This window comes from Dermatophagoides farinae, unplaced genomic scaffold (assembly GCF_024713945.1).
Source record: "Dermatophagoides farinae isolate YC_2012a unplaced genomic scaffold, ASM2471394v1 contig9, whole genome shotgun sequence".
Lineage (NCBI taxonomy): Eukaryota > Metazoa > Arthropoda > Arachnida > Sarcoptiformes > Pyroglyphidae > Dermatophagoides > Dermatophagoides farinae.
Genome location: NW_027461524.1, coordinates 65,778 through 77,643, shown reverse-complemented (window position 1 = coordinate 77,643; position 11,866 = coordinate 65,778). Strand labels below are relative to the sequence as shown.

General features: G+C 37.7%; 1 protein-coding gene across 1 annotated transcript; it reads right to left on the bottom strand.

The window, feature by feature from the left end:
* Nucleotides 1-9,626: 9,626 nt before the first annotated feature.
* LOC142598145 (uncharacterized) lies at nucleotides 9,627-10,730 on the bottom strand. The gene is given in 2 exon segments (XM_075735102.1): nucleotides 9,627-10,576; nucleotides 10,579-10,730. Coding segments are annotated over 2 exon segments (921 nt in total). The 5' UTR covers nucleotides 10,634-10,730; the 3' UTR covers nucleotides 9,627-9,710.
* Between the last annotated feature and the right edge of the window lie 1,136 nt (nucleotides 10,731-11,866).

Sequence of the window (11,866 nt, the reverse complement as noted above, 5' to 3'; positions counted from 1 at the left end):
GCATCTTGGATTTCTGCGATCTGTTCATAGTCATTCGCAGTGACCTTGGCTCCGAAAATTTTTACTTTGTCCGTATCCAAGTTGGTGTTAACGACCAATACCTTTGGATTGTTTATCGCTTTAACATTTGATTTTGAAAATGATTTCTCGAGCAAAAGACCGTCTTCTAAAAACGATTTGTCGGCTGAGGATCCAAGTTTTTTAATAATGTGGATTAGATTAATGTGATTGGGGTGTTTGAGCTTGAGCACCGCATTTGTCGCTATGGTGGAAAAATGGTGTTTGTTAGACTGCAGTAATTTGCTTGAAAGCGTAGTCATTCCGAGCTTTATCAAATAATTTTTGAATTCCGAAGCGTCTTCAGTAGTTTTGATGGCATGTTTGTGCAGCACTTCTAGCGCGATTTCAAGAGCCATTTGAAACCCGGAAATAATGAGTTGAGGATGGATCTTGTGTTCAATAAGCTTTTCAGCTTTTCGCAGCAGCTCTGCCGTCAAAACTACGACTCCTGTCGTTCCGTCTCCGCATTCTTGGTCCTGTCTTTTGCTTATGTCCACCAATATACGCGCGGCTGGGTTGTCAATGTAGACTCTATTCAATATTGTAGCTCCGTCGTTTGTTATGCTAGTGGATTCACCGCGCGAAGCGTCGTTTGACAGCACTTGCAAAATTTTGTCTCGTCCGCGAGGTCCCAACGTAGACTTAATCATGTCACCTATGGCGATGGCTCCTACATAGCATTGGATTCTAGCCAAGTTGCCTTTGTCTTCATGGCCTCCTTGCTGTAAAATATCTGTTGTCGCTGACTTCATAGTTTCAGATCTTTGGGGATATCGGCCACTCCTTTATCGTTCGCAACGTCGAGGTGAGATCTCAAAAATTTTTGCTAATAAAAATCTTCTAATATCAATTATGTTGAATAGAAATTATTTATTAATTATTTGAAAAGTTAATTGACTTTATATTTATTTTACAAATACTTTATTTGGAATCCAAGCTGGGGCGCCGCGACGTTTACAGAAAGATAATCTTTCCGTTTACCCATTCCGAAAACTCGGCAAGGTTGATTGCTCCTTTTCTATAATATATTTGCGCTTTTGAAACTTACTGTGTTCTATCTAGAGCGTTATAAATGTAAACTAGGTCGACTTCGCTGAAATAAATTTGATTTTGAGACAGTTCTGAACAAAGTTTTGAAAATTCTTCTGGAGACAGCCCGTGTTGCGGGTCTTCTTGGGCGAAATTATTGTATTCAGACATGAAACTTCCGTTGTAGTTGGCTTCGATTTCCTTGCGGGCTTGTTCGAGATAGATGGAGCGCTTTAATCCGATACAAATACCGACAAAACCTACAAAACAACCCAATAAGCTGGAAAAGTAGTAAATCAAACTCAAAAAACCTCGTTGACCGATTGACTGGGCGACAAGCAACAGGTAGAGCGAGCCGTAGACAAAAAAACAAACCTTTGCAGCAAAGTTTGGTCAAACAATGTATTTCCGAGTTGATGCAGTTGCGATAGCCCTTGGCCCACAGAGGCTTGCCTGGGATTTCCACAATAGAAACGACAAATAGCATTACCATCATCAGTCCACAAGTGAAAAAGACAGGCAGGTTAAATTTAAACAGGCTTCGTAGCGTTTGCGAGAACGCCATGGAAAGTTCAACGATCGCAACTAGGAAAAACAAACTTGTTATCGACAAATGGAATGAGTTCAAAGCTTGTTCGAATCGTTCTCCGGAATTAATAAGTTGGTGAGCCACGTTGGTCGTCGGGTTTGAAGCTGTGTAGATGTCTTCGTTGTCTGAAAACATTGTTTCAAAGAGTTTTTACTTACAATAATCGGAGTTCATTGCAATTTAAATTTATTATCAAAAGGTTCGTGCTACGAGTATTGAAAAATAACGTATGGTGATTTGGAACGCTCGAGAATTTAATCAAACTTAGAATCAGTTTGATTAAAAAAATTTTTAATCTAAATCTCGAGTTATTTTTTATCGTAATTATTTTTTACGTAATTATTATTTTTCGTCAATTACGGATGAATAAATAAAGTCAAAACTTTGGTGATCAAATTTATTAATTTGTTTTGACAGTTTTTCGTTGTTAGTGTATTTCAATGGGGCATGTAGGCAAATTCTGAGAAAAATGGAACACTTGAATGTCGCTGTATCTCAGTATTAGTTCGCCGTTGATAAATTTAGGTGCCAGCTGCAGCAACATCACAGGGTTTTTGAGCGGGCTTTTAGCGTGTTTCATCGTGTTTTGGAGCTCTCGAGCGTTTTTGTAACACATCAAGACGAGTCTAAACATAGGTCTCCAGAAATTGATGGTTATTGTGACGTATGTCTTCATGATTTTTTCATTCGTTTCTTGGAGTTTTGCATCATTAAAGTATTGATGGGCATAACTGAAGACCTCGTTGGCTTTGAGCTGTGCCAGGTGCTTTTCCTTGTTGACATTGGCCACTTCAGCAAGGACTTCCGGGAAGTCGGGAAACATCAAAATGATGAAAGACAGGTAGTGAACAATGGACGTCAACGTGTCGAGTTTCACGTTAACCATATTGGTCATTAATTTGTTGATGAATTCCCAGCATTTCTTGACGTTGAAAGGTAGGCTGGTGGCGTGTTCGATCAGGTTGTTCAGTTTGTCGTTCTTCGAAGTTATGGCAGTAGCCGCGACTGAAAACGCGAAGTTTGGAATGAAAAACAGCAGATTGTTGTACCATTTAGGCGCCCACGTGCCGTACGTGGAATCAGATTCGTCGACAATCGAAAGTTCTTTGTTTTCAAGGATGTAGTCCGTGCTAATGTTGTTGTCGCACAACATGTGGTCGACGACGTCGAGTACTTCTTTTGAATTTAGGCTGCTAAGATCTTCGAAGTTGAGTTCCATGGCGTAGTATGCGTTGTTGCTGAGTATGTTGACCAATTTAGCGAAATCGCACATCATTGCGTAGTCGCGCGTAAGGGCAGCGTATTCGACATAGTACTGGGCATAGACTAAAATAGTTTTGAGTTTGCGCACTTTACTCGCGTGTATCGGTAAGAGAAGCAAAGAAGCCGATAAATCGTCGTACGGATTCAACAGCAGCATCATTTTACACAGTTCGAACGCCACTATGTTTTGGGCGCGCGCACCGGCTGACCAGCAGTAGAACCATAGAATTCGGAGAAAGAGCGCGTTTCCTATTGAGGGGTTGTCTTGGATTTTGGAAGGATTGTTGCTCATAGACAGCTGCTGCAGTTCTTTTTTCACGGACGCAACTTCAGTCTTGGTGAGTACAGGGTGAAAACAGCTGGTTTTGTTGCTGAGTAAGTCCTTACTAGTCAGAGGGATGGGAAACCGATGGGACAAGCCTGCTTGAACACCGCTAACCGCGTTCGCTATGTGTTCGTGCGCCTGCGGGTAATTGCCCTGTAACATATGGTATTGAGCCATGCTCAAATTGGCTTCGATGGAGAATATTTGCGTTTCAACTTCTCGCATCAGTGTGTACATGTCTATCGACTTGATGCTAGGCAAACACGAAAGCAAAGATTTCAAACCTAGATCTGTGAGTTTGCACTGCACATTGTTTCGGTCTATCACTTGGACTTTGAGGTGGACCTGGTGGCGCGGGTCGTTAGACTTGAAAGTGCGGTTTCTCGCGGTAATACACCATGCCTGTACGAACGGACTGTCAAGCATGAACCACGCGCAACTGTTCAAGCAGTACGCTTGGTGGGCGCAGTTCTGCACGGTGTTTTTCTTGTCGCCGTGCGGTTTTTCGAAGTTGCTTAGTTCGATGTTGAAATGCTCGCATATGGAATCGGTAATTTCTCGTCTAGTTTTACACTCGCTGTGTGTGTCTTTCTGTGCTGCGTCAGTCGAGCGTAAAATTTCGTAATCGATTTTTGCGACGGCTACTTTAGTCGGTTTCGACCTACCAACCACCTTGAAATTAAATTCTACCGAACTGTCATTCATTTTTCCGGCATTGTAAACCCGATTAACGACTTCTTCGTCACTGAATTGTGATGTGGATGAAGATCTGTCATCCGAGTCGTCGTCGTTTTGGTTCATGTTGTTCAAAGCGTTGTGAAGCCAGAAAGCGTTTTCATGCAACTCTGGTTCGCTCGTCTCGTTGGTTTGGTCATTAAGTATGTTATATTTTTGCTTTTGAAGCTTGCGTAGCTGTCGATTCATTGCTAAACAAACTATACAAACCTAGTTTCGACTTTATTGCGCACACAAACTAAGCCTAGCAAGTGGCTATAATACAACAGACAGTTTTAAATTATATAAATTTAATTTATGAATTTTTTAACATTTACAGCCCCAGTATATTCTAAAAATGGTGAAGCCACTAATTAGACGACTTGTAAATTAGTTTCTCAATTTTTGTAGAATATAGTTCGTTAGGTTCTAACAGCTGAGTAGCGGCGTTTACTTGTACGTTTTTCAGTTCTTCGTCTATTGTGATGTCAGAGATGTCGTTTTGAGTGAACTGTGTAGCTTCGTACTCAATTTTGGAAATGCCGAGATTGAGCACGCGTTTGAACAAAAGGTATTCATGTGAGTCGTCACAGCCTCGAATTTGACATCTTGTTAGAATTTCATTACCCAGGACTAGGGATAGCATCGAAAAAAACCGCTTAATCGGCTGGTAAAAGTCAGAAAGGACGATTTTTCTGTCTGAAATGATAATATTGTAGGTGGTATTTCCTAAGGTGATGTCGAGAAAATTAGTCTCGTTGCACCAGTCAATGAACTGAATTTGTTCAGTGATCAGGGAAACCCTTATTTTTTTAAGAAGTTCACGCAGATAATTTTTATCCGTGAACTGTTCACAATTTTTTTGGACATAGCAGCGAATTAAATTTAGATATTCTGTAGCAATAATTTTGGTAGATAACATTTCGTTATCGGGGGACGCTAGCGCCGATTTGTTGCCGGAATCGTTTTGTAGGTAGAAACACAGGTTTTTCGCTCCCAAGTCCATTTGAGAAAGTGCAGTTTTGTCTATGATGTACTCAGCTTGAACTATGTTGGGGTCTTTCAACCGTCGGTTGTTTAACAGCAGGATTTTTTCCACAGTGTGGGCAACTTTGTACACCAGTAGAGCTTTGATCAGACGATCTGGTACGAAGCTGATGAGGTTATTGTCACCTATAAGATATTCCAGAAACAAATACCCGTAGTAGACGAGTGAAACAATCGGTTCGAGTACGAAGTCTGAACTGACGAAATTTTCTACAGCGGCACCAAGAGACGAGAAGATAATTTTGTTGTTTTTAGCTTGTATTTCACTGAGACCCTCAGTGACGCTGTCGTTAAGCTTGGTTTCGCATAGGTTGCTCAGGTTTAAAATTTCCGAAATATCAGAATCGTTGTTTTCATCCGGAAATGTAGCAAGACTGTGCTTGACACGTTTGGATTCGCCTGGAGACCCAAGAGAGAAGTTGTTGCGTCTCTCTGTCGATGTGTTTGAAGTTAAATACGCTGGTTCGTTCAAGTTCAAAGCTTGAGTGAGCTCATCAAACAACTTTTCCTCGCTATATTCTCGGTTTATTTTCATTTTATCGATTTTGTTGAAAGAGTAGTTGTCGTTCGAACTCATGCTGCTACAGTCCAAGTAGTCAGCAAAGTCATTTAACTGATCAATTTTTCGATATCCACAAATAGTGGAATCCGTGGTTTCTCTCGTTAAACTTTCGTTGAGGACACCAAACAAGTTTTTCTTCGAATAAATGTAGGTATGAGGGGACACTATTTTGCCCATTTTCAATGAGTGTATCAGCCACATCATGTTTATTGCTGAGACTTTTCCGTCTGCATATATGCTAAAGATCGACTCAATAACTTTGAGGATGTTTGATCTATCCGAATTTTGCTTGTTATAACGGTCTTGACGCAGATTAATCGTGAAAGAATGTTTCTCGTAAAAAGACAAGCCGGGAAATAAGAGAAATATCTTGTCGTACTTGCTGACTTTAAACTGAGATACATCACTATCCTCTGTAAGTAGAATGGGCTTGATGCGAAGATAGTCGAAAATGAACATGAAAAACACATTGGTCCAGCTATTTTCTGTTTCTTCCGGTAGAATGTAATAGTAGGTAAAATGTTGAAATCTGTTAATTGCATAATAGAGGCCGAAAGTGCTGTTGTTTACTTGGAACAATTCATTTTTTAGTGGCGTAAACAGACAATTGTTTTCCAGGCAACAAAAAAACCACAGTGGCGACACTATGTAGAAGTAAGGTGGGATCGAAGTAAGCTGACCTGAGTCAATCAGCAAGTTAAACAACTCAGCCTTAAAATTATTAATTAAAACGGTATTTTCGTGCTTGAAACTTCTCATAATCAGATTCTTAATGGAGTTCAGATTTAGTGAGTAGTCTATTATGAGGAATAAAAATCGAATATCGTCAAATTGATTTTGCGTGGATAAAAGATTGCATAAGCAACTGCAAACCAGGTAATGACAATCAAACGCGCTGAGCGATTGCTCGAGCCGCTCTAAATACTCAATGGACTCATTAGTACTATTTCTGTCGTTGAATTCGATAAAACATCCGCAATCGCACGATTGGGTCTTGTCTGGCTTGAAGGCTAATAGGAAACATTTTCTTGATGTAATAAGTAACTTAAGTTGTTCAACGTTATTAGATAATTTCATTTAGAGATTATTATGCGCCCATATTATAAAACGCCAGAATCTAATATTCTCGCTTCGTAACAGTTAAAAGAATCTCTATTATAACAATTTTATTTGATTAATTATCTAACAGGAATTTTCTATTATTTCCGATTATTAATATGAAATATAAAATTCTAAATAATATAAGACAAATATATTAATACTCAGCTGGAGTGGCGTTTGGAAATTCTGGATTGACTAAATAAGGCTGAATTTGGTATGTGATTTTGTAATTATTTTTAATAAAGTCTCTGTAAACCTGTGCTTCATAGTTCATATGTTCCCTGGATCTAATGTTGTGTTCGAGCACTTCAGAATTGTCGTTGACTACTCGCCTTAGATCATCACAAAAACTAATGTATTGTGGATAGTGTTTTGCGATAGCTGGCAGTACGTGTACGTGATGATGGTGAACACTCATTCCTGCTGCTTCTCCGTTTTGAAAACAAACATGAATTTCTGCAATCTTGTAAAATCTGCGAAGCATCTCGTTAACTAAGCGGACCGTTTTCGCCAAATCATCTCTTTCTTCATCTGGGATGTCGATAAACTTAACGTAAGGTTTGATCGGAGCAACTAAGACGTGCCCAGGCATCGTACATACAAGATTAACAAATGCCACGGAGTATTTAGTCACATAGAATACTGACTTTCCAGGTAAAGCGAACTTCCCAAATGTAAACTGCGTTTCCGTGAAATCCTGCGAAACAACATCGTTTGCGTCAGTCATAGTTAAGCCGAGATATAGTATTAATTATTATTTTTTTTTTTATTAACCAATTATTTTCTGTGGAGATAAATAATTCAGAGTTATTAGTTAACTGAAAACAGTTCGGCAAACTTGTCGTGAATTTTTCTGTGGCAATCGTGTGGCCGAAATTAGGGTTTGTGACTGTTAATTTTCCAGCGTAATCTAATGAAACTAAATATCTACCGTAATCCGGTTCAAACTGTAAATTTCGTATCGATCTAGAATGTGACCTCTTTATATACCGGGTAAAGTTATCTTCGTAGTAATAACCATCACCAGCATCTTTGAACAAGTGCTGATTCAACATTCTCAAGTCCCAAAATTTGACTAATCCATCTGCTCCAGATGAAACTAAAAGCCAGTCTATTTGCGGATGCCATTTGAGATTTAAAGTTTGATCCACATGAGCAGCGATATTTGCAATGTTTCTCGTGATTCTATTGTCCCACAATTTAACAATTCCTCGCAAATCTCCCGTTGCTAATAAATGACTTGATATGTTGTTGAACTCTCCACAGTATACGGGACATCCGTGGCCGTGTTGAGTTTGAACTTCTTTCATCAAACTTACATCTAACAATTTAAATGTTTCATCATGCGATGTCGTGAGTAAACATTGTTTTGATGCATTGATCGCAAGCGAATTTACACGCTGTGAATGTATTTTCGAGCTAAATTGCTGAGATAAAGATGACTCGTTAGAACCATCGAAGCTAAAAACAGTGATCTCCCCATTATTTTGACCAACTATAAAATGGTTGTTATTAGGCAGATTAATTATTGCATTAGGAAAAGCGTTACGTTCGAAATGTTTCACGTGCGATTTCAGCGATTTTTCGTTCAATCGTATCAACTCAATAGAGTCGTTTAAACTACCTAAAATTAAAAAATCTCCATTCAAAGACATTGTCCTCACAAGTGAACTAGAACAGAGTTGTGACTCTAAAGCTTGTATCTCACAAGTTTCAGCTACTTCAACTATGCTACTACGTTTAGCGCTGTTTTCTAAGTGATGCCGGTGCAAATTCTCTCTAAAACACTTTAAATCTTCACTGCCTTCGATATAAACACGTTTTACATTCATTTCATCGAGTTGACTTACGTCAACTGAAAATGGTTTATGAAAAACTCGTTTTAATCGTTTTATACGTTCTATTTTTGATTCATTAGCAATTGTTGCCGGTTCGTTCCTTAGAAGTAAATGAAGTTTAACTCCTTCGTCTGTAATCGGAAACCTTTTAAGATTATTTGACAATATAACTTTAATTTTTAATGGTAAGTCATCTAGTTTGAGTGATTGCATACAACTAATGGATATTTTGAATTATATCGAGCTGATTATTAGGTGAATAATATTTTCTCATCCATATAAAAAAGTATAAGGCCAATATTTCAGTTAATATTGAGATTTTAAATGTCAAAATTAATTTTGCCTAATTAATATCAATTACCTTCAATAGATTTTCTGTAACAAATTTTGAATACTTTTAAAAACTCTCCTGAAACTTTTTGCTCTCTTAACAGCTCGTAATCGTCATTTATAAAATTTGTTTTCAAGAAATTATCGATCTTGTTTCTTTTTTCTAGTAATAAATACAATACCGTGTTGTTTTTTGCAATACGTCGAAACTGCGGCACTAACATGTTAATCACTTCTACGCCGTCGACCCCACCTGCCCAAGAATAGTCTATGGGATTTTCAAACGTCAGTGAATGCGACGGTACATAAGGCTATAGATAAATTAAATTAAAGATACTTACTGGGTTGCAAATAATTATGTCAATTGAATTATTTTCAATTTCATCTAAATTATCAGAAACTAGAACTGTGTAATTTTCACATCCAGGGTCTAATTTAAACGTGTCAGTCGTCGTTTCAGCTGCCAGAGAATTTTTATCTAATGCTATATAATGGTGATCAGCACCTAATAGATCGTAAACAGCGCGAATTATAACTCCAGTCCCACAACAGGCTTCCAAAATCTGAAGTTTTTTAGTAAATGTATTTTTAGCTAAATTATCACACACAGCGTCTAACAATAAAAATGAGTCGTCACTTGGTTGATAAACTGATTCTTTATTTTTACGACTATATTTCATCAACTAAACTCTTCTATTAAAATAATTAATTAAAATAAATACAACTACAAAACAGCTAGTTAAGAGTTGACGAGAGGCGTGACTTAATTTTGCTTAACTATATATATTAATAATTTTATGTATGAACTAGTTTTATAGTGAAATTTGGTTTAATACAATATCAATACCTAACTTAGAAACATTTTCTATGTACAATACTGGGACCTTCTTCCGCGTAATCAGTTGCAGTTACACAAAGACTAGTGGCGAATTCACTGAGTGAAGCAAGAATTGAACCCCCGACCCATACAGTAGCTTTTCTGTCAGGCGGGGCAATAATTTTGATCTTTTGAACAGTCGGTGCAAGTTCTTTGATTTCCTTTTCGAGACGGTCTTTGATCTTGGGGAACATAGTAGTACCTCCAGACAACACGATGTTACCGCATAAGTCAGTTCTTGTATCGATATCACATTTATTGATAGATTTCCAGGTTTCAAGATGAACACCATCATGTTCTTTCTTAATGAGTTCAGGGTTGAACAGAACTTCTGGGCATCCAAATCTGGCTTGTCCAACATTGATAGCTGAACCATCTGGCAGAGTATGCGATTTGTTAATGTCTTCCATACCTTCGGGGGTTTTTAGTCTAGCGAGTTCGGCCTCGTAATCTTCAGCTACATAACATAACTTTTCTTTAATTTCACGGACAATTTCGAGTTCGGCACTAGTGTTAAAGCTGTAACCTTCGTACATAAGCAAAGATTGAAGAACTTCAGTTAAATCACGACCGGCGAGATTAATACGTTTAATAGCCATAAGCATGGCAAACCCTTCATAAATAGGTACTATGTGAGTAACACCATCACCGCTATCCATGACAGCACCCGTAGTTCTACCAGAAGCGTATAACGAAAGTACGGCTTGAATGCAAATAGTCATAGCAGGGACATTGAATGTTTCGAACATAACTCTGGTCATCGATTCACGGTTAGTCTTTGGGTTCATGGGAGCTTCAGTCAAAAGTACTGGATGTTCTTCTGGGTTTCGACGAAGTTCATCGTAGAAAGTGGTGTACCAGATTTTTTCCATATCGTCCCAGTTAGTAATAATACCATGCTCAATTGGATATCTAAGAGTCAAAATACCACGCTTTTCTTGAGCTTCCTTACCAATATAATAATCTTTTTTCTCGACTCCGACCATAACACCCGCCTGCCTGGGAATACCTACTATAGAGGGGAACACACAGCAAGGTGCGTCATCTCCGGCAATACCGGCCTTTACTTGACCGGAACCGTTATCAACAACAAGAGGTACTTGAGTTTCTTCGTCTGCCATTTTTGATTCCTTTTTTTTAAAAAAACACGTTGAGTTTAATACGCTGAAATATTTATAATGCACATTGCATGCAGTTATAAAAGAGTAAAAAAGCGTTTTTTATGACAAAACACTATAAATGTGCTTTTTTTATCTTATTTAATGATATGAAAAACATAATCTTTTTGTTTAGCACCTTTTTATTTCTAAACGATAATAAGTGCATTTAATCCTTTTCAAATTGATCAAATCAAAAAAATTATTTTTATTATTATGAATTATAAAAAAATAAATTAGATAACACGAATGAATGTTCGTAGTACAATTGCCGAAAGAGCTGTTCCGCAGCGTTTTTGCGACGACTTAAAAAAAAACCACGGGTTTAAATATGACCATCAGGTTAATACCGCGGTAACAGATGAAACATATTTCAATGCTTTTATGTATAGCTTGCATTCGCAGCAAAACCAAATGCGACGAAAATGTATCGCAAAAAAACAGTCGATTGTTGATATTCAAATGAAATTATATCACTCATCGTTGAAACTAGGTACGCAAAGTACAGATCCGAACAGTTTTTATTATTTTTATGAAGATAGTTTCAACAATCCGCCTATAAATATATTAAATGACGATTTGAAAAGTTCTAAGGTAAAGAATGATAGATATTCAAACGTCGCTTTGCAAAGTGCCAAAGCAGATCAAAATCGTCAAAACAATCTTTCCACTCAGAAAGCCGATCTAAACAACGCAGAGAAACTTAAGACTGCGAACCGGGAGTTGGCAAAATTAAAAAAATTTCGCACATATCTTGAGCAAATATTAGCAAAAAAAACTGAATTGAAATCGACCATAAATAAACTGAACTCAGCAAGTTTATCCGCTCCAAATTAAAAATTCCACGTCAGAAAAATATTTCTTTTAATTATATAGACAACAAACGTTATGAACAGATCTAAAGACCGTCAATCTAAGACCATTGGGTTAATTCATAAAATTAAAAAAATAAATCGTTTTTTTTTTTTTTACAG